General features: G+C 46.1%; 7 protein-coding genes across 7 annotated transcripts; 6 read left to right on the top strand and 1 right to left on the bottom strand.

Annotated features, from left to right (window-relative positions):
- Positions 1 to 204: 204 nt before the first annotated feature.
- Positions 205 to 1,591, bottom strand: C8R40DRAFT_1063835 (mitochondrial ribosomal death-associated protein 3-domain-containing protein; the record flags this gene model as incomplete). The annotated part of the gene is made up of 5 exons (XM_046225547.1): positions 205 to 368; positions 428 to 816; positions 880 to 1,156; positions 1,208 to 1,412; positions 1,508 to 1,591. The coding sequence occupies 5 exons, from the start codon at positions 1,589 to 1,591 to the stop codon at positions 205 to 207; spliced, it is 1,119 nt and encodes a 372-aa protein (XP_046078832.1).
- Positions 1,592 to 2,268: 677 nt separating this feature from the next.
- On the top strand, positions 2,269 to 5,216 carry C8R40DRAFT_1164234 (CwfJ C-terminus 1-domain-containing protein-like protein; the record flags this gene model as incomplete). Its single annotated transcript, XM_046230463.1, has 11 exons — positions 2,269 to 2,288; positions 2,383 to 2,573; positions 2,637 to 2,744; positions 2,801 to 3,342; positions 3,446 to 3,632; positions 3,696 to 3,754; positions 3,819 to 4,083; positions 4,148 to 4,187; positions 4,252 to 4,467; positions 4,598 to 4,924; positions 5,084 to 5,216. 11 exons carry the CDS (start codon positions 2,269 to 2,271, stop codon positions 5,214 to 5,216), a joined length of 2,088 nt encoding a protein of 695 aa, XP_046078831.1.
- A 310-nt stretch (positions 5,217 to 5,526) lies between these two features.
- C8R40DRAFT_1178699 (uncharacterized protein) lies at positions 5,527 to 11,553 on the top strand (the record flags this gene model as incomplete). Its single annotated transcript, XM_046232908.1, has 16 exons — positions 5,527 to 5,719; positions 5,774 to 5,836; positions 5,886 to 6,005; positions 6,068 to 6,234; positions 6,289 to 6,444; positions 6,500 to 7,396; positions 7,450 to 8,209; positions 8,260 to 8,424; positions 8,481 to 8,622; positions 8,668 to 8,757; positions 8,814 to 9,390; positions 9,439 to 9,884; positions 9,936 to 9,976; positions 10,034 to 10,113; positions 10,164 to 10,538; positions 10,594 to 11,553. The coding sequence occupies 16 exons, from the start codon at positions 5,527 to 5,529 to the stop codon at positions 11,551 to 11,553; spliced, it is 5,232 nt and encodes a 1,743-aa protein (XP_046078830.1).
- Positions 11,554 to 12,693: 1,140 nt separating this feature from the next.
- On the top strand, positions 12,694 to 14,651 carry C8R40DRAFT_1178698 (alpha beta-hydrolase; the record flags this gene model as incomplete). Its single annotated transcript, XM_046232907.1, has 6 exons — positions 12,694 to 13,007; positions 13,059 to 13,205; positions 13,260 to 13,374; positions 13,424 to 13,642; positions 13,695 to 14,336; positions 14,406 to 14,651. The coding sequence occupies 6 exons, from the start codon at positions 12,694 to 12,696 to the stop codon at positions 14,649 to 14,651; spliced, it is 1,683 nt and encodes a 560-aa protein (XP_046078829.1).
- An 887-nt stretch (positions 14,652 to 15,538) lies between these two features.
- On the top strand, positions 15,539 to 16,761 carry C8R40DRAFT_1137457 (acyl-CoA N-acyltransferase). Its single transcript, XM_046229432.1, has 3 exons — positions 15,539 to 15,720; positions 15,778 to 16,346; positions 16,406 to 16,761. The coding sequence occupies exons 2-3, from the start codon at positions 15,865 to 15,867 to the stop codon at positions 16,518 to 16,520; spliced, it is 597 nt and encodes a 198-aa protein (XP_046078828.1). The 5' UTR covers positions 15,539 to 15,720; positions 15,778 to 15,864; the 3' UTR covers positions 16,521 to 16,761.
- An 83-nt stretch (positions 16,762 to 16,844) lies between these two features.
- C8R40DRAFT_1242021 (uncharacterized protein) lies at positions 16,845 to 19,648 on the top strand (the record flags this gene model as incomplete). Its single annotated transcript, XM_046233565.1, has 6 exons — positions 16,845 to 16,927; positions 16,986 to 17,192; positions 17,254 to 17,687; positions 17,743 to 18,443; positions 18,499 to 18,629; positions 18,688 to 19,648. Exons 2-6 carry the CDS (start codon positions 16,996 to 16,998, stop codon positions 19,646 to 19,648), a joined length of 2,424 nt encoding a protein of 807 aa, XP_046078827.1. The 5' UTR covers positions 16,845 to 16,927; positions 16,986 to 16,995.
- Positions 19,649 to 21,332: 1,684 nt separating this feature from the next.
- On the top strand, positions 21,333 to 22,425 carry C8R40DRAFT_916974 (uncharacterized protein). Its single transcript, XM_046236670.1, has 7 exons — positions 21,333 to 21,340; positions 21,419 to 21,698; positions 21,751 to 21,819; positions 21,869 to 21,937; positions 21,988 to 22,056; positions 22,117 to 22,190; positions 22,286 to 22,425. Exons 2-7 carry the CDS (start codon positions 21,600 to 21,602, stop codon positions 22,338 to 22,340), a joined length of 435 nt encoding a protein of 144 aa, XP_046078826.1. The 5' UTR covers positions 21,333 to 21,340; positions 21,419 to 21,599; the 3' UTR covers positions 22,341 to 22,425.

Below are 22,425 nucleotides of genomic sequence, written 5' to 3'. Positions count from 1 at the left end.
GTGTTGGCCTGGTCGGTGTTGAACTGAGTCCGAAATTCCAAGGCATATATTTTTAGATCTGATTCAAACTGGGACCTATGACACGGTCTAACGATGAAATGTAATGACGCGTGTGGCGCGCCTCGTGGACGCGTTCCACAATGATCACGTGTTGAGTTACAGTTTTTAACGACAAAAGAACATATGTAAGCCAACTGAGTTTTTCTATTGAACAGCAATACGACCTTCCCTTAGCTGTGGCCAGGGAGTATTCTGATTCACCACAGGGGCCGCTCCCTCTAACGTACCAAGAATTCCTTGCCAAACAAACGCTTTGGGATTACCAGCAGACTCTGTGTACTTGGCCAAAAATAATTCGTCGTTGCCCGCTAATCCAACAAGTTATAAGCATAAAGCAAAGTGCAATATTTAAGATCCAACCACTTACGCGCTGTCAACGCGTTATCGCGCATCCACGTCTCAAATACCGATGCAGCCTCACGCGGACTAAATTCTTCTGGAACAGGCAGATTCATCAAACCCCGAGCGTATTCTTGGAGGATTTTCGATCGTCTACTATACGGACTTCGGGGATGCAATCCCGGGAGACCAAGCTCATCCATCAGCTCGTTGGTCACAGGGAATGCCGGATCCATAGCAGTCAATGCCCCGAGAACAGCTCCTTTTGGGAAAGACCGCTTCCCAGAAGCAAATTCGAGAATGAAACGCGGGATAGCAAGATGATATGGTCGGATGGCAGAGAAGTGGGGATCACGATAGGCGGTCTTTTGATTGTAGATTGCTTGGAAATCGTCTACAGCTAGCAGCACGGGAATCCTGGCGCGAGAGAAACATATTTGGCCTGTGGGATAAACGATGAATGGTTGAACAGGCACTCACTTGCTTTGTCTACTCAGTTCATTGAGTAGTGTTTCCAGTACCACCGATGAGATTACTGCATCCTTCGAGCCTGCAGATGCCAACTGTGCAAGTGTAGTACCACTGCCGAAGGATCGACGGTCATAATTTAGACCTTCTCGCAAGGTTAACGTTTCTAAATTGGCGGAATTGACCTCTAGTATTCTCCGAAGTGTCTGCTGTGCGTAATTTGGTTGAAGGTAGGTTTGAGTACGAAGATCATACGTGTGTGTGGTCGTTGAGTTAACCGTCGCTTTGGCTGTAGACAGATAAACAAGAGAAAGAATAATACGGGATTCAAATAACGCACCTCGAGGAATATAGATCACAATCCATCCCTTGGCCAAGCAATATTGCACGGATTGAAGCAGCAAAAAGCTTTTCCCACATCCTGAAGGACCGGTGAGTACATATCGAGTCTTATGGCTGGGTTCTACAGCAGCTGAATCTAACTCCTCGGCAGTGAAAACGGTGATATTTCGAATGACTGAACACCTTTGGGAAAGTAGACGGAACTGACAGACGTAAATGAGGATGAAGATGAGGAGGATATGTTGTGAGTAGGTGTTTTAGACAAGAGGATATTGAAGGCTTAGAAGAATCTCCTAACCTCGAGTAACATGTTCTTCGGTGTACCGAAATATTTGATGGGGTCATTAGGAGTTTGACTGAAGGCGACAACTTGGCCGATCATGTTCTCGGTTATCATTTCCTATTGGTTTCCCGTCAGAGGCGGCGCGTCGAGATATGATAGCAGACACACTGGTTTGAACGTAGGCACTGAAGAAAGACTCGAGTTCGGGCTGGGTTGGAGTACGGGTACCGTCAATGATGAGGGGGCCATGGAGCGAAAAGCCTTTCGCAATCATTCTTTATGAGCACGGTGTAGAGTATCCTGCAAAGAAACAAGACTCACACCAATCCTATTCTTTCTACTGAATGCCTTCTTATTCTTCGAAGTACCCGTACTCTTGACATTTTGTATCCTGAAAGGACTCTGCTCTGCGGGAATTGGATTGAGCTTTCTTCTCCTTACCACGATATTACGATCTTTGAACTCACGACCGGGAGGCGAATTTGCATAGGTTCGAGCACAAATTAATGTTCCTTGAGGGAGCGAGCGGTTAAAAGGCACTCGGGAGAGCGAAAGAGCCATATTGTGTAGATAGCCCTCAGCCCGCTCTTTACACAGCTACCAATGTCGGAGCGCAAGCTCACTGCGTTGTGTGACGGCGGGAGAGGAGCGGAAAAAGAATATTTGTGTGCACGTGGATTCACGGACCGAAGACAAGTGTTCTCCGAGTTCTGTTCATCTACCCACATCTACCATTGTACCAAACGACCATATCTCTCCAGCTGCAGTAAGTAGCTATGGCGGCTCCAGTGAAAATGTGAGTATCACTTCAATCCTTGATTCATGCATTCTATCGTGTCAGCTATCATACATGGTTTATAATCCTTCAATAACTTCTTACTGCTTTTTAGCCTCTCGCTGGGCTCAGCAAATGGATCCATCCGAAATTTGTTCACCAAAATCAAAACAATCGACGACAAACATGGCAAGTTTGACTTTGCACTCTGTGTTGGGGATTTCTTCGGAAAGTTGAAGGAGAAGGAGGATGTGGAAAACGCGGGAGACGATGAAATATCCTTATTGCTGGAAGGCAAACTACCGGGTACGTGTCTTGTATATTCGACACATCTGGTTCTGCTGTCTAAAAGCCGTCGCGCTGCTTCAGCTCCAATTGAATGCTATATCATGCAAGGTGAAAACCCTCTCCCTGACGCGGTCATTCAGAAGTTTGCGAAGACAGGAGGGGAGCTGTGCAAGGATGTGTTCTTAATGAGTCTGTTTTTGCTTCAATTTCCGTAGTCACTATCGTCCTTATGCATCGCGTAACAGGTAAATCAGGCCTCGTAACAACCGCGTCCGGGCTGCGTATCGCCTGTTTAGGAGGAACATTCGAGCCGAGCATCTTTTCGTCTTCTGAATCCGCCCCAGGCTTCGCTTCACCCTTCTTCTCCGAGCAAACTGTGGAAAAGCTATTGAGTAATAGCTTGACGTCGACTTCCTCTGCAAAACAAAAACAAAACTACAAATCCTTGGCATCAATCCAATCATCCTCGTCCTCATCTCAGTTCGTGGATGTGCTCGTTACGAACGTCTGGCCGGCCTGTGTAACGGGGTTCTCCTCTGTACCACTACCTTCTTCATTACCTTCATCTAAAATTGGTGCTGCGCCTCTAGACGACTTATGCAGGCGCCTTCGACCGCGATATCATTTCGCTGCGGGCGTCCCAGATGGTAGTAAAGAAACACAGCCGGTGTTCTGGGAACGTGAGCCATTTGTGTGGGATGATGATAATGGAAATGGTCGAGCGTCCAGATTTATCAGCTTGGGTGTTTTCAATGGGCCGGTACCTGTCAATGGGAAGAAGCAGAGGGTGAGCACTATCTAAGCTTGACGATGCTTCGAGCGTATGAGCCCTCCATCCGTTCCTTTTGTTGTCGTTTTTCTCATTCTTGTTGTTGACCTTTTGTATTCAGTGGTTTTATGCATTTTCCATTGAGCCCGGATCCGCTTCCTCCACTGCTCAGAAACCCAAAAATGCAAGCAAGAATCCTTTCACTGAAACCTTACCCCGCAAACGACCGTTCCAAGAAGTTCAATCCTCGCAAGGGGAGAATTATATTTTTGGTGACGTTCGACAGCCAGTGAAGAGGACCAGGATAGGTTTGTTCGCTCCATATTGAGGTTGTGTGTGTCTAATATCTGAGATGAGCATGTCCGTGACAGAGAATATCGACGGAAAACCTCCGCCAGGATATAAGTGTCGGAGGTGTGATTCCACTGAGGCAGGTTTAATCTACGGTTTAATTTACGAACCCCCATTATTTTGCTAACATTCGATACTAACAGCACTTCATCAACAATTGTCCGGAACGACAAAAACCTCCGGAAGGTTATGTGTGTCGGATTTGTAACATTGCTGGACATCTTGTTCGAGACTGTCCCTCAAGCTCTCAAAATGCCGTTGGAGACACCGGAGGCCGGAAGCCCAAAGAAGGTTATGTGTGCAGAGCGTGTGGGAACGAGGGCGGACATTATTTGGATGATTGTCCTGTTGTCACTCAGCGAGGAGGTGGAGGTGGAGGAAAACGAGGACCGCCGAGAGAGATTGGACGTATGTATATCCCAGGCCCAACTAAGGTTTACAAGAACCTGAGTCTGACATTCGGTTGATTTAGCGGAGGAGTGTTGGTTCTGTTTGTCGAACCCAAATTTGGCGTGCGTCTATGTTTCTCGTACTCTATCTGAATCCCCCAATACCCAAAATGTACCGTCTCGACAGGAAACACCTTATCACCTCAATCGGCGAAGAATGTTATGTCACTCTACCCAAAGGACAGATTATCCCGACGCAATCAGCCGCTCCCGAGAATAGAGCGTCCTCAAGGACAAGTGTACCTGGCGGAGGGCATGTTCTCATCGTTCCCATTACACACTACCCAACGTTCAATACCATTCCATCGGACCTAGCTCCCCCGATCATCGAGGAAACGGAAAAGTGAGTGATGAATCTTATTTGCGTTTTCATTCCTTTCTCTACCTGCCTTCGTGCTTCTTCATACATTTCTCCCCTCCCGGACTTTTTGTTGCTACACACCCATTGATCCTGACCCACACCTCTCACGCAGGTATAAACTCTCCCTCCGTAACTTCTACGCCAAGCACGCATGCCATCCCGTTTTCTTCGAAATCTCCCGCCTAGGTGCAAGAGGTGCAAAAGGTGTACATGCCCATATACAATGTGTGCCACTACCCCAAAGTCTCAAGACAGAAGAGGTCGAAGAAGCTTTTGTATCCCAAGCTCGGTCACAAGGCATTCTCTTTGAACAAGATGCAGAAGAAGCGTTACGCTTAGGTGCGGGAGGAGCAAGTTATTTCAAAGTAGAACTACCGGATGGAAAGAAGATGGTGCATTTGATAAACCCTGGTGTACCCTTCGGGATTCAATTTGGGAGGTAAGATTTCCTACTTTGCTTCTTGGTCTTATTTTTATGCTCAGATTTACACGACCGCTCTCTCTCTCTCCCCTCTTCATTGCTTTATGTCCCCTTTTGTATCATACTATTTGCTATCTTCATCCCGTCTCTAATACTGCAAATTCTCATCCCCAACAGACAAGTTCTCACAGACCTTCTCGGATTTCCATCACGGGTCGATTGGAAGACGTGCACGTTGGACGAGGAAGAGGACAGAGCTGATGCGGAGGCATTTAAAGCCGGGTTTGGGCCTTTTGTGACTTGGACGTGAGGATATCTACGTTGACGAGTTAATTAATGACTATTTATATAAGTACGGTTTTCACTTACGGTTCAACTGTTGTTTTCAGAAAAAACCCTCCCCAATAGCAAGCCGTTGACATTGAAACGTTGGCATCCTTCTTCAACCTCTTTTCTAGGCAAGGTTTGACACCTGGCGCGCTATAGGGTGAAGGGCTTTCACTTGTAACTTCAGGAATTTATGTCAATTCTGAATACAATCTTAACTTACATAAAAGGCCCATTTTTGTTTTTACCGTCTGCCTCGTGTCTGACTGCGAACGCTCTTCCTACGTACCACCATGGACCTTGAAAATTTTGAGGATGGCCCATCTGCACTGCATTCACCGAGCTCGCATTATCAAGGACAACAACTTTCACCCAAGACGGCTCTGCGTCTTTTCGACGACACATGGTATACACTAGCCACTCGGCGTGCAAGATGGATGGACTTGATTGGTGATTATGGTGGGAAAGAGACCTTTTTCATCGACGGTCAGTTGAACTTGCTGTCGTGCCAACTGGTTTATACTAACTGCGATCTCAAAGGTGACTCTCTCCTCCAAGTGGTGTTTGACACGCCGTCTTTAGCCTTAGGACGCTTAGTTGAAGGTGAGGAAGTGGCATTTTATACCTTTGCTCGCATATACACCCTCTGTAGACACTGAAAACAAGAGGACCGACAATTCATTTCAACTTTTGCATGCCAAATTTATCCTTGAAAAACATATCCTAGAATTCACACAGCGTGACACGACTTTTGAAGTTGTTTTCTTCAATGGTACAAAGCCTTTCTCTCTTGTTTCTTCTCATTGATCTAACCTATGATTCTTGTGAATGAAGGCGCTCGACATACTTCCATTGGAGCCGGTGGCTCCGAATTCAGTAGAAACTCACGCGCTTTAGCACGAAAAATGCTTTTCCACCACATGGCGAACATACATATTCCTATCCACTCATTTGACTCACCCAAGGACCCTTCTTGGATCAATCTAGTATCGAAGAAGCAGGTATATTTATCATTAATCAATTCGAACGAACTAGACATGCTCAATGCGTATTAGCCTATGTTCATTATGGCGAATGATGGTGACACTCTCGTAAATGCTCAAGGAGGCCAATATAAACGCGCTCTCCTTCAGAGAGAATTACTATTTGAGCTGTCTCGTCAAGGCCTGGCATTTGCACTTCTCAAAGGAGCTGAATATCGTGACTCTAAGGTTTGTCGAAGCCTCCTATTATTCTCCTTCATCCATGGTTTAACCGATTCCAAAGATCATGACGTTCGTATACGAAAGCCGCACTCATGTACAGAACCTCCAACTTGATCTGCCTCTAAAACATGCTATCAGCTTCTCGCGCGATGAGCTCGATGAGCAACTAGGATATATTACTCCATTGTCTACTCTGGTTATTCAGCATCCGTTGGAGTGGTGGTCTAATCGTCTTCCTGTTGGGGACCTTTCAAGCATGTTTCTACTGCATGTCTCGCTCACTGCGCAGCTCGATGTACGACTATTGGCACGAGGACTACCGAAGCTTCATCCAGACTTAGAGCTTCTTCTCCAGAGAACCTTTCTACCCTCTGTGTTTCGAATTCTCGCTCAATCTGATTCTTATTCCCTGGACATCGACGGAAGACTATTCCTGGAAGTCTTGCGGTTTGTAATCCAGACTAAGGCGACTTCCGTCAAGCAAATTTTGCCTTCACTTCAAAAAGCTGACGAAAATTTCCGAATCTTGTCCGAGTTATCTTTCGATGGTCCTGGTCTCGCCGATCGCTACCCATGTCCTCCAATATCCGCCGTGGCTGCATCTCCTCCTCCTCAGCAGTATCATCTTCTTCCCTTCTCTAACCACGTATTTGACACTGCTCTTGCTCATGTAAATATACCGGGCATGTCCCAGATTGATGACAATGCGCCAAATTCAATATTTGGGATGGATATACTGGCCAATGATACGAAGCACTGGCATAACATGCACTCGTTCCTGCCCACTTACCTAGGAGGGCCGAAAAGCAAACCGCTCAACGAATGGGAGAAGCGGCGACGTGATCGGAAGTTGCATCGTGATCAGACCAGATTACAAAAGCAGGCTGCTTCTCTCACTGGGGCAAATGGGAATATCTTGGAGAAAACCATAATTGCCCCTGTGGGATCCAAACCACAGGTATATTCTCTCTAACATATTCGAAAATTTTGAATTGAGGCTCATATATTCAGAACTCTAAGCCGATACGTTTGAGCGGTGCTGATAAGACTAGAGCTAAGATCCAGGAAGGTAAATCGAAGAAGACCAAGGAGGCGGACCGTTCCAAGCCACCAATCTTGACCGGGGCTAATAAAGCTAGAGCTAAGATTTTAGAAGATAAATCCAAGAAGACCGAGAAGGAGGCTGTTGAATGGTGGGGAGGGAAGCTGAAGGCTATGACTCTTGACACTGTGGAGGATCAGCTTGAACATGTTAAGTTGATGAAGCGGAACCCTTCTTCCAAGGCTACATATCCCTCAGTTGCCTTCGAGATGCGACTCTATGAACTTCATCTTATCTTGAAGGGCTGGACGATGAAGTCAGATCCTGATTCTTCCCGTGACGAGATGGTCATCAAAATACTTCGCCTCCTCTCCGAGATCAAAAAACTACCAGTCCACCCGAACATCCCAACCACTGCCAACAAGTTTCTCATGGATGTGTGCCGCTCTATCGGGTTTGAGTCTTTCACTAGTTCGCTTCTTCCCGACGTTGCGCTTTCCTTGGATTCTTGCGCCTTCAAACCGATTAAACTTGTCAGCAAAATGGTCTCTCTTTATCCCTTTATGTCTATCACGGTGTCGCCAATCGAATGGCAGCTAGAGCACTTTGGAGAATACATGGACCGTTCCATGGACAGTGCCCCAGATGCACGTGTGCCCTTCTCCCCTGATCGTTGGCAGCGAGAGGTCCTGGACGCCATTGACAAAAATGAATCTTTACTAGCCCTCGGTTTGTGTAACTTTCCTATTGCAAGTGTGTTATTCTTATTTGTTGCCTAGCTCCAACCAGTGCGGGAAAGACATTCATCTCATTTTATGCTATGGAAAGGATCCTTCGTGAATCTGACGATGGCGTATTGGTCTATATTGCACCAACAAAGGCGCTTGTGAACCAGATTGCCGCAGAAGTTTATGGTCGATTCTCAAAACACTACTCTGGCAATCGTAATAGATATTTCTACTAACGTCGGTTTGTAACTAATATGTAAACCTTTTCACAGAAACCCTTTTAGCAGTGCACACCCGTGATACACGAACTGGAGACTTACAGCGAGCCCAAATTCTAATTACTGTGCCAGAAATGCTTGGAATTCTTATTCTGTCGCCGGCCCTGGCTCAAAACTGGACGTCGCGAGTAAAACGGTAATAGCCTTGAAATTTGCTAGTATTTCAGCTGACAGGCTTTAGGATTATACTAGACGAAATTCATTCCATCGGGCAAGAACAAGGAGGTGCGGTTTGGGAACAAATCATTCTGCTCGCTCCGTGTCCGATAATGTAAGTATCATTATCGTCGAGTTGGGTCCCAGCTAATCTGGAACTGTCAATACTAGTGGGTTATCAGCGACGGTCGGTTCACCCGAACAATTCAACGTGTGGCTGGAATCTGTTCAGAAGGCTCACGATTTCCCGCATGTGTACATACACCATCCATATCGATATTCACACCTGCGGAAATTCTTCTTTCTTCCCTCACCAGACAAATACTCTTCCACGTCGCTATCAAGTCATGAAGTTTCCAAGCGGTTGACGTTCCTCCATCCGGTCTCGCTTCTTTCCGAGAATTCCAATTCTCTTCCGATAGATATGTCGCTGGAATCGCGTGACTGTCTGTTTCTCTACCGCACTCTGCATAATCATAACCTGTTGGAAGACATTGATCTGAGCCCTGAAACAATCTTTAAAGGACGGGGCTTACTATGTCAAAAGGATATTCTTGAATACGAGAAAGTCTTGAAGGATGTTGTTGTTCATTTAATGGTGCACGACCCTAACTCCATGAAGAAAATCATTTCATCGCTTACTCCCCGGACTCTCACTGATCCTGGCGCTGACGTTTCACCGTCTAAGGACGAGTTTCTTGAGGGTTTGATGTCGCTAGTTTGTGATCTGCACAAACTTGATAACTTAGTAAGTCCTTACTAATCTTAACCTTTTGCGATACTCAAAGCTTTTTAGCCAGCTATCTTGTTTTCCTTTGATCGTACTAGTTGCGAATACATGGCCAAGTCCATTATTAAAGAACTCGAATCGTCGGAGGCAAAGTGGAAACAAAGCAGTCATCGTTGGAAGACCAAACTTGCTGAAGTTGAAAATTGGAGGAAGCTAGAAAAAGTCCGGTCTGCTCAACGCCAAAAAGAAATGAGGCAAAAACAAGAGCATGATGCGCCAAGGGATGATGTTTCTTCAACTCATGCCTGGCAAGCAACTTTCCATGAAGAGGACCCGCTGGCTGATTTCTCATTCGCGGGAAGACCGTCATCAAAGGAGGAGCTGGAAGACACCATTAGAGATCTTTCTGGACCATGGTTAAATACACCTGATTGGGCTATCAATGCGCTTCGCCGCGGTATTGCAGTCCATCATGCTGGCATGTCCAAGGCTTATCGCGTAGTGATTGAAAAGTCAGTTTCATTCCTTTTTTACTTTATTTTCCGTTATAAATCGATAAATAGCCTCTTTCGCCAAGGTTTTATTCGCGTCATGATCTCCACCGGTACGCTTCTCGGATTGTTCATTTATGCAATCAATCCAAATCCTTTTTTTTTTGTAGGAACTCTCGCTCTTGGAATCAATGCTCCTGCACGAACCAGTGTCTTTTGCGGTGATTCCCCATTTTTGACCGCTTTGATGGTACGCTGAAGTCACTGTCGTTACAATAGATATCTCATGTTCTGCTTCAGTACCGACAGTGTGCTGGCCGTGCTGGCCGGCGAGGGTTCGACCTCCTTGGAAATGTAGTTTTCTTTGGTCTCCCATACTCGCGAGTACAGCGTCTCGTTCTCTCCCGACTACCAGCGCTCGGAGACTCATTCCCCCTCACGTCAACTTTCATCTTGCGACTCTTTAACTTGCTTCAAGGATCAAACTACGCAGACTTCGCTGTCCGGTCCGTCGAAAGTGTCATGAATCTCCCGCGAATTTCCCACCGTTCCGTTATGGGGAAGGATCAAGTTCTTCATCATGTACGGTTCTCAATTGAATACTTGAGGCGCGCGGGGCTCTTGAATCATGAAGGGAAACCCACAAATCTGTTTGGAATCTCTTCCCATCTCTATGTAAGGACGGAAAATATGTACATATCTTTCTATCTTGCTGAAACTTGCCTTATAGCACACTGAACCATCGAACTTTGCTCTTGTGTATATCTTTGAAAGTGGTATCATCCACAAAATTTGCGAACAGTCCAGCTCCGTCAACGCTGAGATGGATTTATTACTTCTTCTTTGCCATTTGTTCGGACGGCGATATATCCCTCGAAATTACAGCCGACCGGAAGTAATTGCAAGACTCAGGACGAAGTATCCATCTCAAATAATACTTCCCCCCTTACCTTCTGAAATCGGCGCCAAGCTCCAGGGCCACAATGATGACATCCTCAGGATGTTCTCGTCCTACGCACTGAGCTATGCAGTCGAGCATCAATCATCATTGGGTGTCGATGATACTCTTCCTCTTAGCGGTCCTACTGCTAATACTGTACGCATCGAGTCACCTTTTATTGACTATCTTGATAGCACGAAGATCACACCCATTGCCCGCTCCATTTTCGCTGCAACTTCCGGACTTGACGATCATTTTACCAGTATTTATGATCTTGTCAGTACTGTGCGCAAAGGGATCCATCTCCACGAACATGCCATCCCTTCTATGCAGGGATTCGTTGATCACAGTGCCCTACATGAGTCAATGCAACCGGAGCACAAGCTGAACGCATACATCCTTGACTTCTATTCTCACGGGCAGGTGTCCGCCTTGGCGGAAGCAAATGGGATTAGAAGGGGTGATGTGTGGTATGAACTGCAGGAATTTGATTTAACCTTGAAGACTATTCGAACGAGTTTGCAGGAGCTGTTAATTCAGTTGTCCTTGGCTCGATGTAGGGAAATTAAAGATGTAAATGAGCTGTTGGACTTAGAAGCCGAGGAGGAGGATGAGGAAAATGAAGAGGAGGATGGAATTGAGGGATTCAAGCGACCACCAAAAACGTCGCCGGGTGATTGGAAAGTATATGAAATTTTCGATCGAATTACCAGAAACTTTGGAGAGAAGTTTCATGAGATTTTTGCGTAAGACATACGTCTCTACCTGCTTGTACATCACTATCTGGTTGTAGTTTAGAATCAGCTCAATGCTCAATCAGTCAAGATTCTGAGAATTCCTCGGTCGATCTCATTCTGATGCAGTGACTCCCAGAAACATCGGTAATTACGACCACCTGCTTTTCCAAACTGCTATGTGGGAGGATTTTGCTTGTTTGCTTAACAAGGAGCCTTAGATGGTTAGTCCTAATGATGAATTCGAAACTCAATACCGACAGATACCAATTCATGACTGGTCAGTCAATGTCCCTAGAAGAATCTTTTCCGTCGTTGTCCAGGCCTGTGTATTAGTAGGCTCTTATATCCCAGAGGGACTCGTCACAAAGCTGTATAGTATTGTGCCTGCAGCTGGAGGCCGACAACAGTCATTGTCATAGTATGGAACAACTGTCAAATCAAATGAGAGAGAGAAGATAAGGGTGCCTAAATTGGGCTTTGCAGCCCAGTCACTCGAAGCTTTGAGGTACAATGAAAAACTGATCAGCAATTGGCACTAGATTATCGGACATTTAGACGCCCAACGTGTGACCGTATCGGAGGTCCATCGAAGCTACGAGAGAAGGGGTGTAGAATTTTGTAGGATGTAGGACTGACAGTGACTCCAGTATTCCTGTGTATCCCTGTCGGATGTTGACGTCGACCAAGTCAGAGATAGTCAGAGCCTTCCCGAGTCCAGGATTAATTTAACCACTAGGCACTGAAATCCACGTTGATCAGCTTCGGACATTTATATATATGTATGCACCAGGTGCTCGAGATCTGATTTCTTCTGTTTTCGTACAGTGTGCGGGTGGAAGACGGTGAAGAGAAGAATGATTTCCATAAACAGAACAAGGGAAATGCCAAACTAAAGCAAATAACGCGCAAAGTTTCGTAACTTCGAATCGCTTTGTCCAGTTTTCCTCACATGGTTTCTCCCATTAACAGTCAGATTCTTGGTCGTAAAGTGCCTGTCTCTTCTACTCCTACAGGAACTAGGCAGAACTAGGCACGTCAGCATCTATAAAGCGACTCCAAAGTTACCTTTTGAGTTTCATCACCCTCTTGGTGTCCGGAAATTTAAGCTCTTCGCGCCCTTCCGATTGACGAGCTCGTACGACATAGCATAGTCATGCTCCCTTCCCTGTTGACGACACTTCTTCTTCTCGTCTCCTCTACGCTCGGAGCACCCGCAAGTATCGTCAGTACTGCCTTCAAAAGTCCATCCGATGATCCTTGGGCGATTCTATGTAAACTTTCAATTGTTCGCCTGATCGCCAACGGTCTATGTCCAAGACAATCATCGAGCAGCGCTGTGTCCGTTTCGACTCCCGCTGGCACCGCGGAAGGTGCTGTGGATCTGTCTGGTGTGAATCGTTTCGCCGTAAGGTATGCTTCGGCGGCGAGATGGGCAGAGTCACAGGTATCCACAATTTGGGCACTACCGTGAGCTTGGGTTTCATTCAGGATTGAAGGGATCCTAATATCGATTCATAGTAATGGTGCTACTAATGCTTCCGGTCTTCCATTAGTTTGTCCTCAACAAGGGGTTGATGACTCGACATTTTCAGAGGACTGCCTGTCAATGTTGATCTATGTTCCCGAATCGTTTAGTCCCTCGAGCTCGGTGCCGGTTTTCATGTGGTGAATCGATCACCGTTCTTGAGACTCTCCCATTTGGCTAACATCGGTTCTTAGGGTTCATGGAGGATCGTTCATCGAAGGTTCTGCCACCGACGCTGGACTCGATGGTTCAAATCTTGCGCTGGCTACCCAATCGATTGTTGTTGTCATTCAATATAGACTAGGAGCTGTAGGTTTATTTGAGAATTGTGTCCTTTCCGATCTGAATATCTTTTCAGCTTGGTCTCATGGTGCCTGACGGCTCAACAAATCTTGCTCTTAAAGATGTGATCAATGCGTTGACTTTTGTCAACCGGAATATTGCTGCATTCGGAGGTGATAATTCTCGCGTGACTATTGCTGGGCAGAGCAGTGGTGCAACTATGATTCGTTCGCTTCTCGCTGTCCCCTCCGCGTCCCATCTTTTCCAATCTGCGATTTTACAGTCCGATCCGATGGTTAGTTTTCTCCATGTATTTGTTCTTCCCAATGCTCATAAGCTTGTTTCAGGACTATGGATTCCAGAGTTCTTCTACGCAGCGAACTTTACAAAGCGCCTACAATAGTCTCATTAATTGTTCCGCCTCAGATTCCGCATGCCAGAACGCACTATCGGTTGACACAATTCTTAACGCTCAAGGAACTCTCTTCAATGAAGCATCCAACCTCGATGCATCAGCCGGTGCTGGAGAACCTCTGAGACCTGTGAATGACGGTACTCTCATCACATCGCCATTGGACTCCACTGCTGCATTTCCATCCGTGAAAAAGCCTATACTTGTTTCCACTGTGTTGGACGAAGCCGCTCTTACCATTGGATCTGAGTTCTCATCAGCGCTTCCCGAGGACGAATTTCTTCCTATATGCCAAGCTAGCCTTGGTGATTCCCGTGCGGCTGCAGTGGCCAATGCCTCGTTCTATAAACCTGCCTCAGTAGATGGATCAGAAGACGCTCGGCAACAGCTGCAGCTGTTGGGTACCGACTACGTCTGGAGATGTCCCAGTTGGACTTTTGCACGTAACTGGATTTCCAACGGTGGTTCTGCGTACGTGGGAAGGTACAGTGTCGGGGCTACATATCCTGGAAATGAAGAAGTTCCGTTCTGTACCGAACCTGGTGCAGTATGCCACCAGGATGATATTGAGATAGTGGTAAGCTGGCGCCTTATATCTGTATTTATTATACTTCAAACTTAACGTCGTTAATTTCCTTGTCCCCAGTTCGGAACTGTACCCAATCCCAATGCCGCTCAATCTGCCCTCACTAAAGAAATGCAAGCGCGCTACAAGGCGTTCATGCTCACCGGAAGCCCCAATGTTCCGGCATACCCTCCTTGGACAGAAGCTACTTCTTCCGACGTGCATGCACTCAACCTCGGAGGCTCTGGCGAGGTTGCTGCTGGCTCTTGCGATCCTTCTTTCTGGGGTGCTGCTGTACCCTATGACTATCAAGTCTTTGGCATCTAATCAATGGCTTAACGTCGACACAACGGTCATAGACTAGTTCAACATACCAAATACATATATCGAACGCTTTTGTCTCCTGGTTCGTATGTGTTTCGTATGTGTTTAAACCAGCGACTACTGTATTCTTTATCTCGTTCGTAACATTATTTCTTTGATTATCCACGCTGTAGCATAGTTTTTTTGTCTGCTGATCTCTACTTTATTTGTTATCTTAATTTTGGTCTTTCAAGTTTCTTAAGAGTTAGGGTATATATTCTATATTCTGTCTGCAGACGTTTTTGCATCTGATTCTCCGAAATGCCTAATGCGGTTCTTAAGCGCCGACGAGCGACACAGTAAAGTGGTGGCAAGGTTCCGTCATCGACAACTTCCGAATCTGTGGCAATACGCCCAAACGAATGAACGACGAGTACGAATCGCAATGGGAAAGTAAAGACGTCGAGAGTAAGATTGGGACACAACACGACCCTATTAGTTTGCTATCCTGAGTCAAATAATTTCTGACTCTGTCGGGTTGATCATCGAAGCAAGGTTTCAATTGTGGGTAGTTGAGGGTTCACTCTGGGTATGTACGCTCCCGGTATACTCACATGCTGTCGTCCGCAATTAACTCACACGTGGACTCAGCGAATGACTCTACTAAAGAAATGCCAAGCTTAATCCTCAAGAAGCTGTGTATTCGGTACTGCAGTGCATCAAGCTCATCAAGGCTATATTTCATGTGTATACAGTATAATTCAACTATCCTATCATATCATACTTACAATCTGGTTCATCCGGGTTACATGTAACCTTAGTCATTTGAGGACATAGATGAATACACTCTTGTATATACATGTAAGCACTCTGCGCAGAGCACAAGGATTAAATAAATTCTCTTGCGCAGCGTTTATTTTCAAGGTCACTTTTACGGCATCGTAGTCCTAAGTTCCTCAGTCAAAGCGGCTTTGATACGTTGCGGGAGCACCTGGGACTATAGCGATCGCAGCCTGATCCCGTTTCCCGTTGCACCTGCGCACCCGCAATTATCAAGGAGTTGGCCCTGCGCCGCAGAGGGGTCGAAAAATTTGTAAGACAAAGTAAACGCAAGTGCTAATCTCAAAGGCTCTGATAATATGTTCTGTAGGATACACATGGGGTTCGACTTGAGGATAAAACTACTTGACTCTCAGTCGAAATATTTTAGATCTCGGCCCTATTTATCTGTCCAACCATGTTCATCACGGATCGGTTACACCTCCGTGGATTTGAACTCTCAGATGCGCGCCATATCTTGGACCTTTGGAATAATGCAGACGTCTTACCGACGATATCTAACGAGTACATTGTCCCTCAAGGGCCTAAATTCATGGACAAGGTTGCAGCTTCTGTTGACGATGCTGTAATGTTCTTGACCATTGAGACGCGGGAAAGGGGCGGCGGCAGCAGCAGCAGCGACACTATCCACGACTTGAAGCAGGCAGTGGATACAGAAGTCGGTCAGTTCGTTGGGACCACGTCAATAACCATGAGCCATCCAAAGAACCGCGATGGGATCTTTGCAATCATGCTAGAACCAAAATTTTGGGGCCGTGGATACGGAGAAGAAGTAACGCGGTTTGTAGTGGACTATTGCTTTCATACTCTGGGCCTGCATCGAGTGAGCCTGATGGTGTTTAATGGGAACAAGCGAGCGGTGAATTTGTATAAGAAAGTGTGAGCTATTATTGAATCATCACTGAACTACTCATAAATTTGATCCTTACGATATCCAGCGGGTTCGTCGAAGAAGGAAGGAAACGAAAGGTGAATTGGATCGATGGTCATTGGGAAGATATGATTTATATGGGCATTTTAGAAGAAGAGTGGAAACGGATGAATGAAGATTGACACAAGTCACGTCGAACGCTTCGTACTTTGGAGCTTGAGCTTGAACAATAATAATAGTAAAGAACCCTGGATCTCGAAAGAATGATAATGAGTGCAATCATCTCTCGGAGTGAGCCAGAGTGAACCACGGGCATCAGAAGATCAACGACTATAATTTTATGAATCAAACGAGAATTAGAAAGGACTCGGACATGCTGCAGCCACGAGATAGATAGATAGACACGAGTGTTATTAGTAGTTGCGCAAGTCATGGGGAGCGACCCCGGACCCGGCGTTCCTGTCTAGGGACCGGCCGGGACCCCCACGGCCAGTTGAGCTTCTCTTCCAAGCATATCATGGCAATAGACGCCTCAGCTTTGCTCGACGGGGATGGACGTCAATTGACAGCGGCTATTCCTTCCGGAAGGGTATTGTTCATCTCTGTGTAAATACATAAAAGAGTGACTGAACTGAATAATTCTACAGCTTTTCCCTCATGGCAACCCCTCCACCACTAGATCATACTACAAACACCATTTCACTCGTCTCTCTGAAGGACAGCAAATTACATCATGTCAACTTGTACACTGGTCGCGCAGAGATCTGTCGACAGTTCAAATTCAACGTTCAAACGGGCCAGAATCAGTTGTATATCACTGGACTGCCAAATGTTATCGAACAAGAGTCGTTGAGGTATACATTTTACGTCCAATTTCGGGCAGTCACGAAGCTTAATGCTGAAGCTGTACCACAGAGTACAGGGACACGGGGATGCTACTATTCACGATGTTTCGCTATCAACAATGCCTGCTCAGGCTCAAATCACCACATCACCTACCCTACCAGAACTTCTTGCCAGAAAAGACCTTATACGAAATGCCATACACCGAGCTAGGACTTCTTCTCGTGCCTTGGAAGCATACATGGGCTCTATGTCTGTTCATGATGTTCCCCTGAGCCAGGTTGGCTTGTTTTTGGAGAGCTACAACTTGCACGGGAGTAAACTTGATGAGGAACTAGCGAGATTGAAAAACGAAGAAGATGAAGTGTACAAAGAAATTCAGACGCAGAAGGATAGAATTGCAGCGGAGCAATTGTGTCAGTCCGGTGGTGGTACACTTGGCATGCAGGTATCAGTGGGTTTGTTCGCTGAGAATGAAGGACAAATTGAACTGCAACTCGTTTATGGTAATCTTGCTCAACGTCACAAACGATCTTCGTCTTTGACTTATCGTCCATGTAGCCGTGTTCTCCGCGAACTGGGAAGCCATATACGATATCAGAGTCAATGTAGAATCAAAGGATCACCCTTTAACGTTGGTCTATAAGGCAGCAATCGTCCAAAATACAGGCGAGGCAAGTAAACCTATGAACATTACTACATGGTCGCGACTCATTGCCCTTCTACAGGATTGGACTAATGTCCCCTTGACGCTCGAAACCACTACCCCTTCATACGGTGTTCTGATTCCTACCCTTAATCCTCTGAAACTTTCCACTTACAGAAAGCCGTACCGCGTTGTACAACCGATGTCGATCATCCCTGCTCCGGGAGTGATGTCGGCACGATACTCTCATTCACATAGTGGAAGTGGAAGACCTAGGCGTCGAGGGAGCAGAGACAGAAGCTACTCGCCTGAAAATTACCGTGGTCAGAGGCGAAGAAGTTCCAGCTCGAGTCGAAGCAGGCGTAGTCGAACTCCACCACCGGTAGTCATTTCAGTCCCTACGCCTGCGCCCAGGGCGCTTAACACTCTCGGCTTGACTGTAACCTCGAAAGGCGACGGTCGATTCAATCATTCCGTTTTCCAGATACCGGGGCTTATCAATGTTCCATCTGATGGTATGGCGCACAATGTTACCGTTGTTGAGCTGAAAGAGGAGCTGAACACGAAGCTACAGTGGTTTGCGGTACCAAAGATTGATACGAGGGTTCATCTCAATGTGCGTGCCCGTGGAAGTAAAACCTGGGTTTTTACTGACGCGACGACTTCTTTAGGCCAAAATTAAGAATGTTTCTGAATACGCACTGATACCAGGAAAAGCGAGCGTTTACGTCGACGGAACCTTCATCGCTCGTACTGATGTTCCTGCTTCTGGGCCTGATGAAACATTTGACTGCAGTCTAGGGTGAGTTTTTTTATACCTCTCTGTCCAATTACCACTTTGACGTTTATGTGCATATCAGCCTTGACTCGTCCGTCAAAATAACCTACCACCCTCTCTCCTCGAAAATTACACACCGTACTCCGTTCACTGGGTTCACTGGCATCAACAGCCTTAGTACCTTTGGTACCACTAAAACTACCACGACTCTCTACTCTCAGCGCATCACAGTGGTGAACACTAAACGCGGCAGCATCGACGCGATGAAGATTCTCGATCGCGTACCGGTGAGCGAAGATGAGAGGATCAAGGTCAAAGTCTTGACGCCTACGGAGTTGGAGCAGAGCAAACTTGCAATGATCTTCGATGGGAAGATAGGCAGGGGTCAGAGTCATAGTCGAGTTCAAAATGAGGCTATTCTACCTGGGACTGCAACCATCAAAGGCCCAGATTCGATGAAGGTTGACGAAGCTAGCTCCCTTGTCTCTTCTAAAACTGGCTCGACAATCGGGAAACGATTTTCATCAATGAGGATACCTTTCAGCGCTCGAAAGTCTCAAGACGGGTTTTCCGGCATTTCCCCTTCGTCGCAATCCGGACTAGGATCAAGTGTAGGCGGCGAAAAGGCCGTCTCCGTCTCCAATCCCTCAACTGTTCAGACACCCCAAGCACCTGCGACGAGCCGACAAACACCTGTAATGCGTATCGTTGCACAATGGGATGGTGCGGAAACTGACATGGAGCATCTCCATTCCTCTTCTCCAAACGAAAACGCCAACAACTTTGATGATACGAACTTTATCAGTGTCACTGCGGAGAGTAGCAAGTCTACCGTGGTTGTGGGAACAGGGACAGGGATGGACAGAGCTGGAAAAGCAGCCGACGGTGTGAAATCTGCCTATACTGGCTCGGAGTTGGGGAGTGACGGCAAGATGAATTGGTTGTTGTATGATATTGCCCCTCAAGGAACAGTCAAGCTTGTCTTGGAATGGGAGGTATCGGCAGCATCGAGCTTGGAGGTAATTGAGTCGGAGTCCTCGTGAGTAATAGCCAGGTAAGTCCATCATCCAGGCAGAATGTAGGTGTTGCAGGAAGAAATCCATGAAGATTCTTGTGTGTTGTGTTGTGAAAATATCATAAAAATTGGCGCAGACATGGCGCTAAAGGGCACCGCCGGGCGGGAGCTAAGTCACATGCGCAATTTACCACTTTCGGTGTAAAAACCGAATGCGTTGTGTATGTAATCTCTTTCAATTCTTGATTTCATTCTGTCAAAAATTATCATTCATCGACTGCAATCATTGAGCACATTGGATAGTCAATATTATTTTGAAGCTGTATTTCTAGATACCATAGCCTGACTCGCCACGGCAGCTTCCAGGGTCTTCCGGTCTTGGCCTCCTAGCTAGGCCTTCTTTTGCCCTCCTTTTGCCCTGCTTGCTTGGCCGAAGAGGGTCGCGAGGTAGAAGGCTGACATTCTCCGAAAAAGGGCAGCCGGCAGACATTCGATGAGTGCACCGGAATCTCTCACACCATTTTTTTGTTTTCCTTCTCGACCTCACGATCTTTAACATTCATTCCAGCGTCTTACCAATACCAAGGGCATTTTAAGTAGGCGTTCTTCCAAGCCATATGCTCAAAACTTCTATTTCAAGTCGTTCTTTTGATCATGAGTTGTACCAGAGTTGTTCCGTAGAGTTCAATAGGTGACATGACGCTAGAGCATGTACATGTCAATACGTATGAGTTTTGCAGTTCTCCCATCGTACGTACCACTTATCGGTTCATCTTTTTTCCAGACTAATTGTCAGTCATTATGGGTTCATTTTCTAGCGGCCAGATACAATGCTCTGTGATATCGATAGATATTCATGAACTGCCTGGACACTTAAATAGTGGACTCTCTGAAATCGAAGCGGTGGAACTTGTCTCTGATGCCTTTGGTCTGCTTTATCCATCAGTAGTAGTGAGTGCTTCTGGGATCTTTGTTGTTTTTCTTGTGTTTATTGACTGACCTTTCTATCGTACTACATTTACGCCGTGCATACAAATTGAATATCCGAAAATATGAATCCCAATTGTTGGACACTAGTGGACATACGCTTCTTTATGAAAAAATGTCAAGATCCACTTATGTGCCTCAATCGTAACTGAAGTGGAACGATCGAACACAACTAGTGTTTTACGAAGTAATGTTTCTCTGTCCACTTCATGGAGATTGCTTCCTGGAATTTTGTCACCTCGAAAGTTGTTTGCGTGAGATCGTTCTATCTATGAAGAGTCCATCGACACAAAGCCGAGTCTCGAACTTCTGTCGAATTTTCCACCACCATGCAGTCTCTCATGCAGTCAAACCGTCGATCTTTGCGCAATGGGCGGATCTGTTTTCCTTTCTGGTAGCCACCGTCGTGGCCGGAATGCTAGCAGCAGGATTCCATTAGGTGACGTCAAATAATTTTGTCTACTGTGCTGCCGTTCAAGATTCAAGTATTTACCTTGCTTGGACTTAATGACACATGTCGCGGATCCGCAAATTAGACAGACAAGCGTATTCATCTTCCGAAGTTATGGTGCCAGGATTGAGCTGTCAGAAAGGTGTTGATAACGTTGAGCAACATTCCGAAAGTATAATCGGGGGTAGCAGAAGTGTTCATCAAGTCCAGGAGGTGCTTTGTATTCCTTCTTATGAGTTCAACGATGCATTGCAGTAGAACAGGGCCAATGCAATGAATAGAGTACGATATCTTGAGTTCTCCGTGTATACTAAAGTACTGATTGCGAACCACATGCACCTCGGCCATTGATTTTAATAGTAATGCCTCGTGCAGTTCTCAGTGGGGTATGATTATTACACATATCCCAACATAGCCTCGGCACATCCCGGGCACATCCCCATCTTTCTCTCGACGTTCTTTCTTTCCCATTGCGACTTGTACTCGTAGCTCATTCCTCGAATTTCGTTTGGGCGTATCGCCACAGATTCGGAAGTTTTCGATGACGGAACCTTTCCACTGGAACTCGATGGTTCAGTGGCCCGACTCAGAGGCAGTTTCGGAGTTTTCTTCAACGCCCTTTCCACAAGTTTTGACTCAAGTGTGTCGCTCTTACAATCCGTATATTTGCATATTCCTCATTCTTGCCATAGCTCCAAGAGGACCATGACTCACATCCGAAGTTTCCTTCGATGCCTTTCTCACAAAATTTGAGCCCTCCGGTGCGTCATCATCACGATACTTAGAATTGTATCTTCATTCTCTCAATAGTTGAATGAGGACTACAATATGTTTTTAAAGCCTACTTTGATGCCTTTCTCACAAGTTTTGACCTCTCCTGTGTGTGGTTTGCATAATCCTCAAATTTGCATCCCTCATTCTTCCTGTAGTACGAAGAGGACTACAGTTCACATTCACAACCTGCTTTGATGCCTTTCTCACAAGTTTTGACTTTGCCAGTGTGTTTTCAATATAGCTTTGGAATTCACATCACCTCATTATTCCTTTTGGTATCCAAGACAAATGAACAAGAGGATCCTATGCTGGCCTCTACCTGCACTGAAGTTTCAACTATATTCTGCCTGTCTGCAAGGTGGCACAGTCATCATGGCAGTCCTGACATTGTTCTTTTCACCTCTGATTCAGTTCTATTTCATGTCCACTCCCATGTGCTCCTTGCTGTACCAGATACTGGATTCCATGCTTTGATTCCAAGCTACCTCTCGAGCATGAAAAACTCTGATCCAGTAGTTCATGTTCCAGAATCATCCTCAAGATTGAATATCATTCTTCATGCCATCTACAATATGCCTTGCAGCCATTTCTCT

Source organism: Lentinula edodes (assembly GCF_021015755.1).
Source record: "Lentinula edodes strain Le(Bin) 0899 ss11 chromosome Unknown C8R40scaffold_93, whole genome shotgun sequence".
Taxonomy (NCBI): Eukaryota; Fungi; Basidiomycota; class Agaricomycetes; order Agaricales; family Omphalotaceae; genus Lentinula; species Lentinula edodes.
Note: the sequence above shows the minus strand (reverse complement) of the source record. Positions and strands in the feature narration are given on the sequence as shown.

Coding starts and splice junctions, on each gene's coding strand:
- C8R40DRAFT_1137457 (XM_046229432.1), top strand. CDS start 15,865: ATGTTCATCACGGATCGGTTACACCTCCGTGGATTTGAACTCTCAGAT. Junction 16,347..16,405: donor GTGAATTTGTATAAGAAAGT/GTGAGCTATTAT, acceptor TACGATATCCAG/CGGGTTCGTCGAAGAAGGAA.
- C8R40DRAFT_916974 (XM_046236670.1), top strand. CDS start 21,600: ATGACGGAACCTTTCCACTGGAACTCGATGGTTCAGTGGCCCGACTCA. Junction 22,057..22,116: donor CACAAGTTTTGACTTTGCCA/GTGTGTTTTCAA, acceptor TTGGTATCCAAG/ACAAATGAACAAGAGGATCC. Junction 22,191..22,285: donor ATATTCTGCCTGTCTGCAAG/GTGGCACAGTCA, acceptor TTGCTGTACCAG/ATACTGGATTCCATGCTTTG.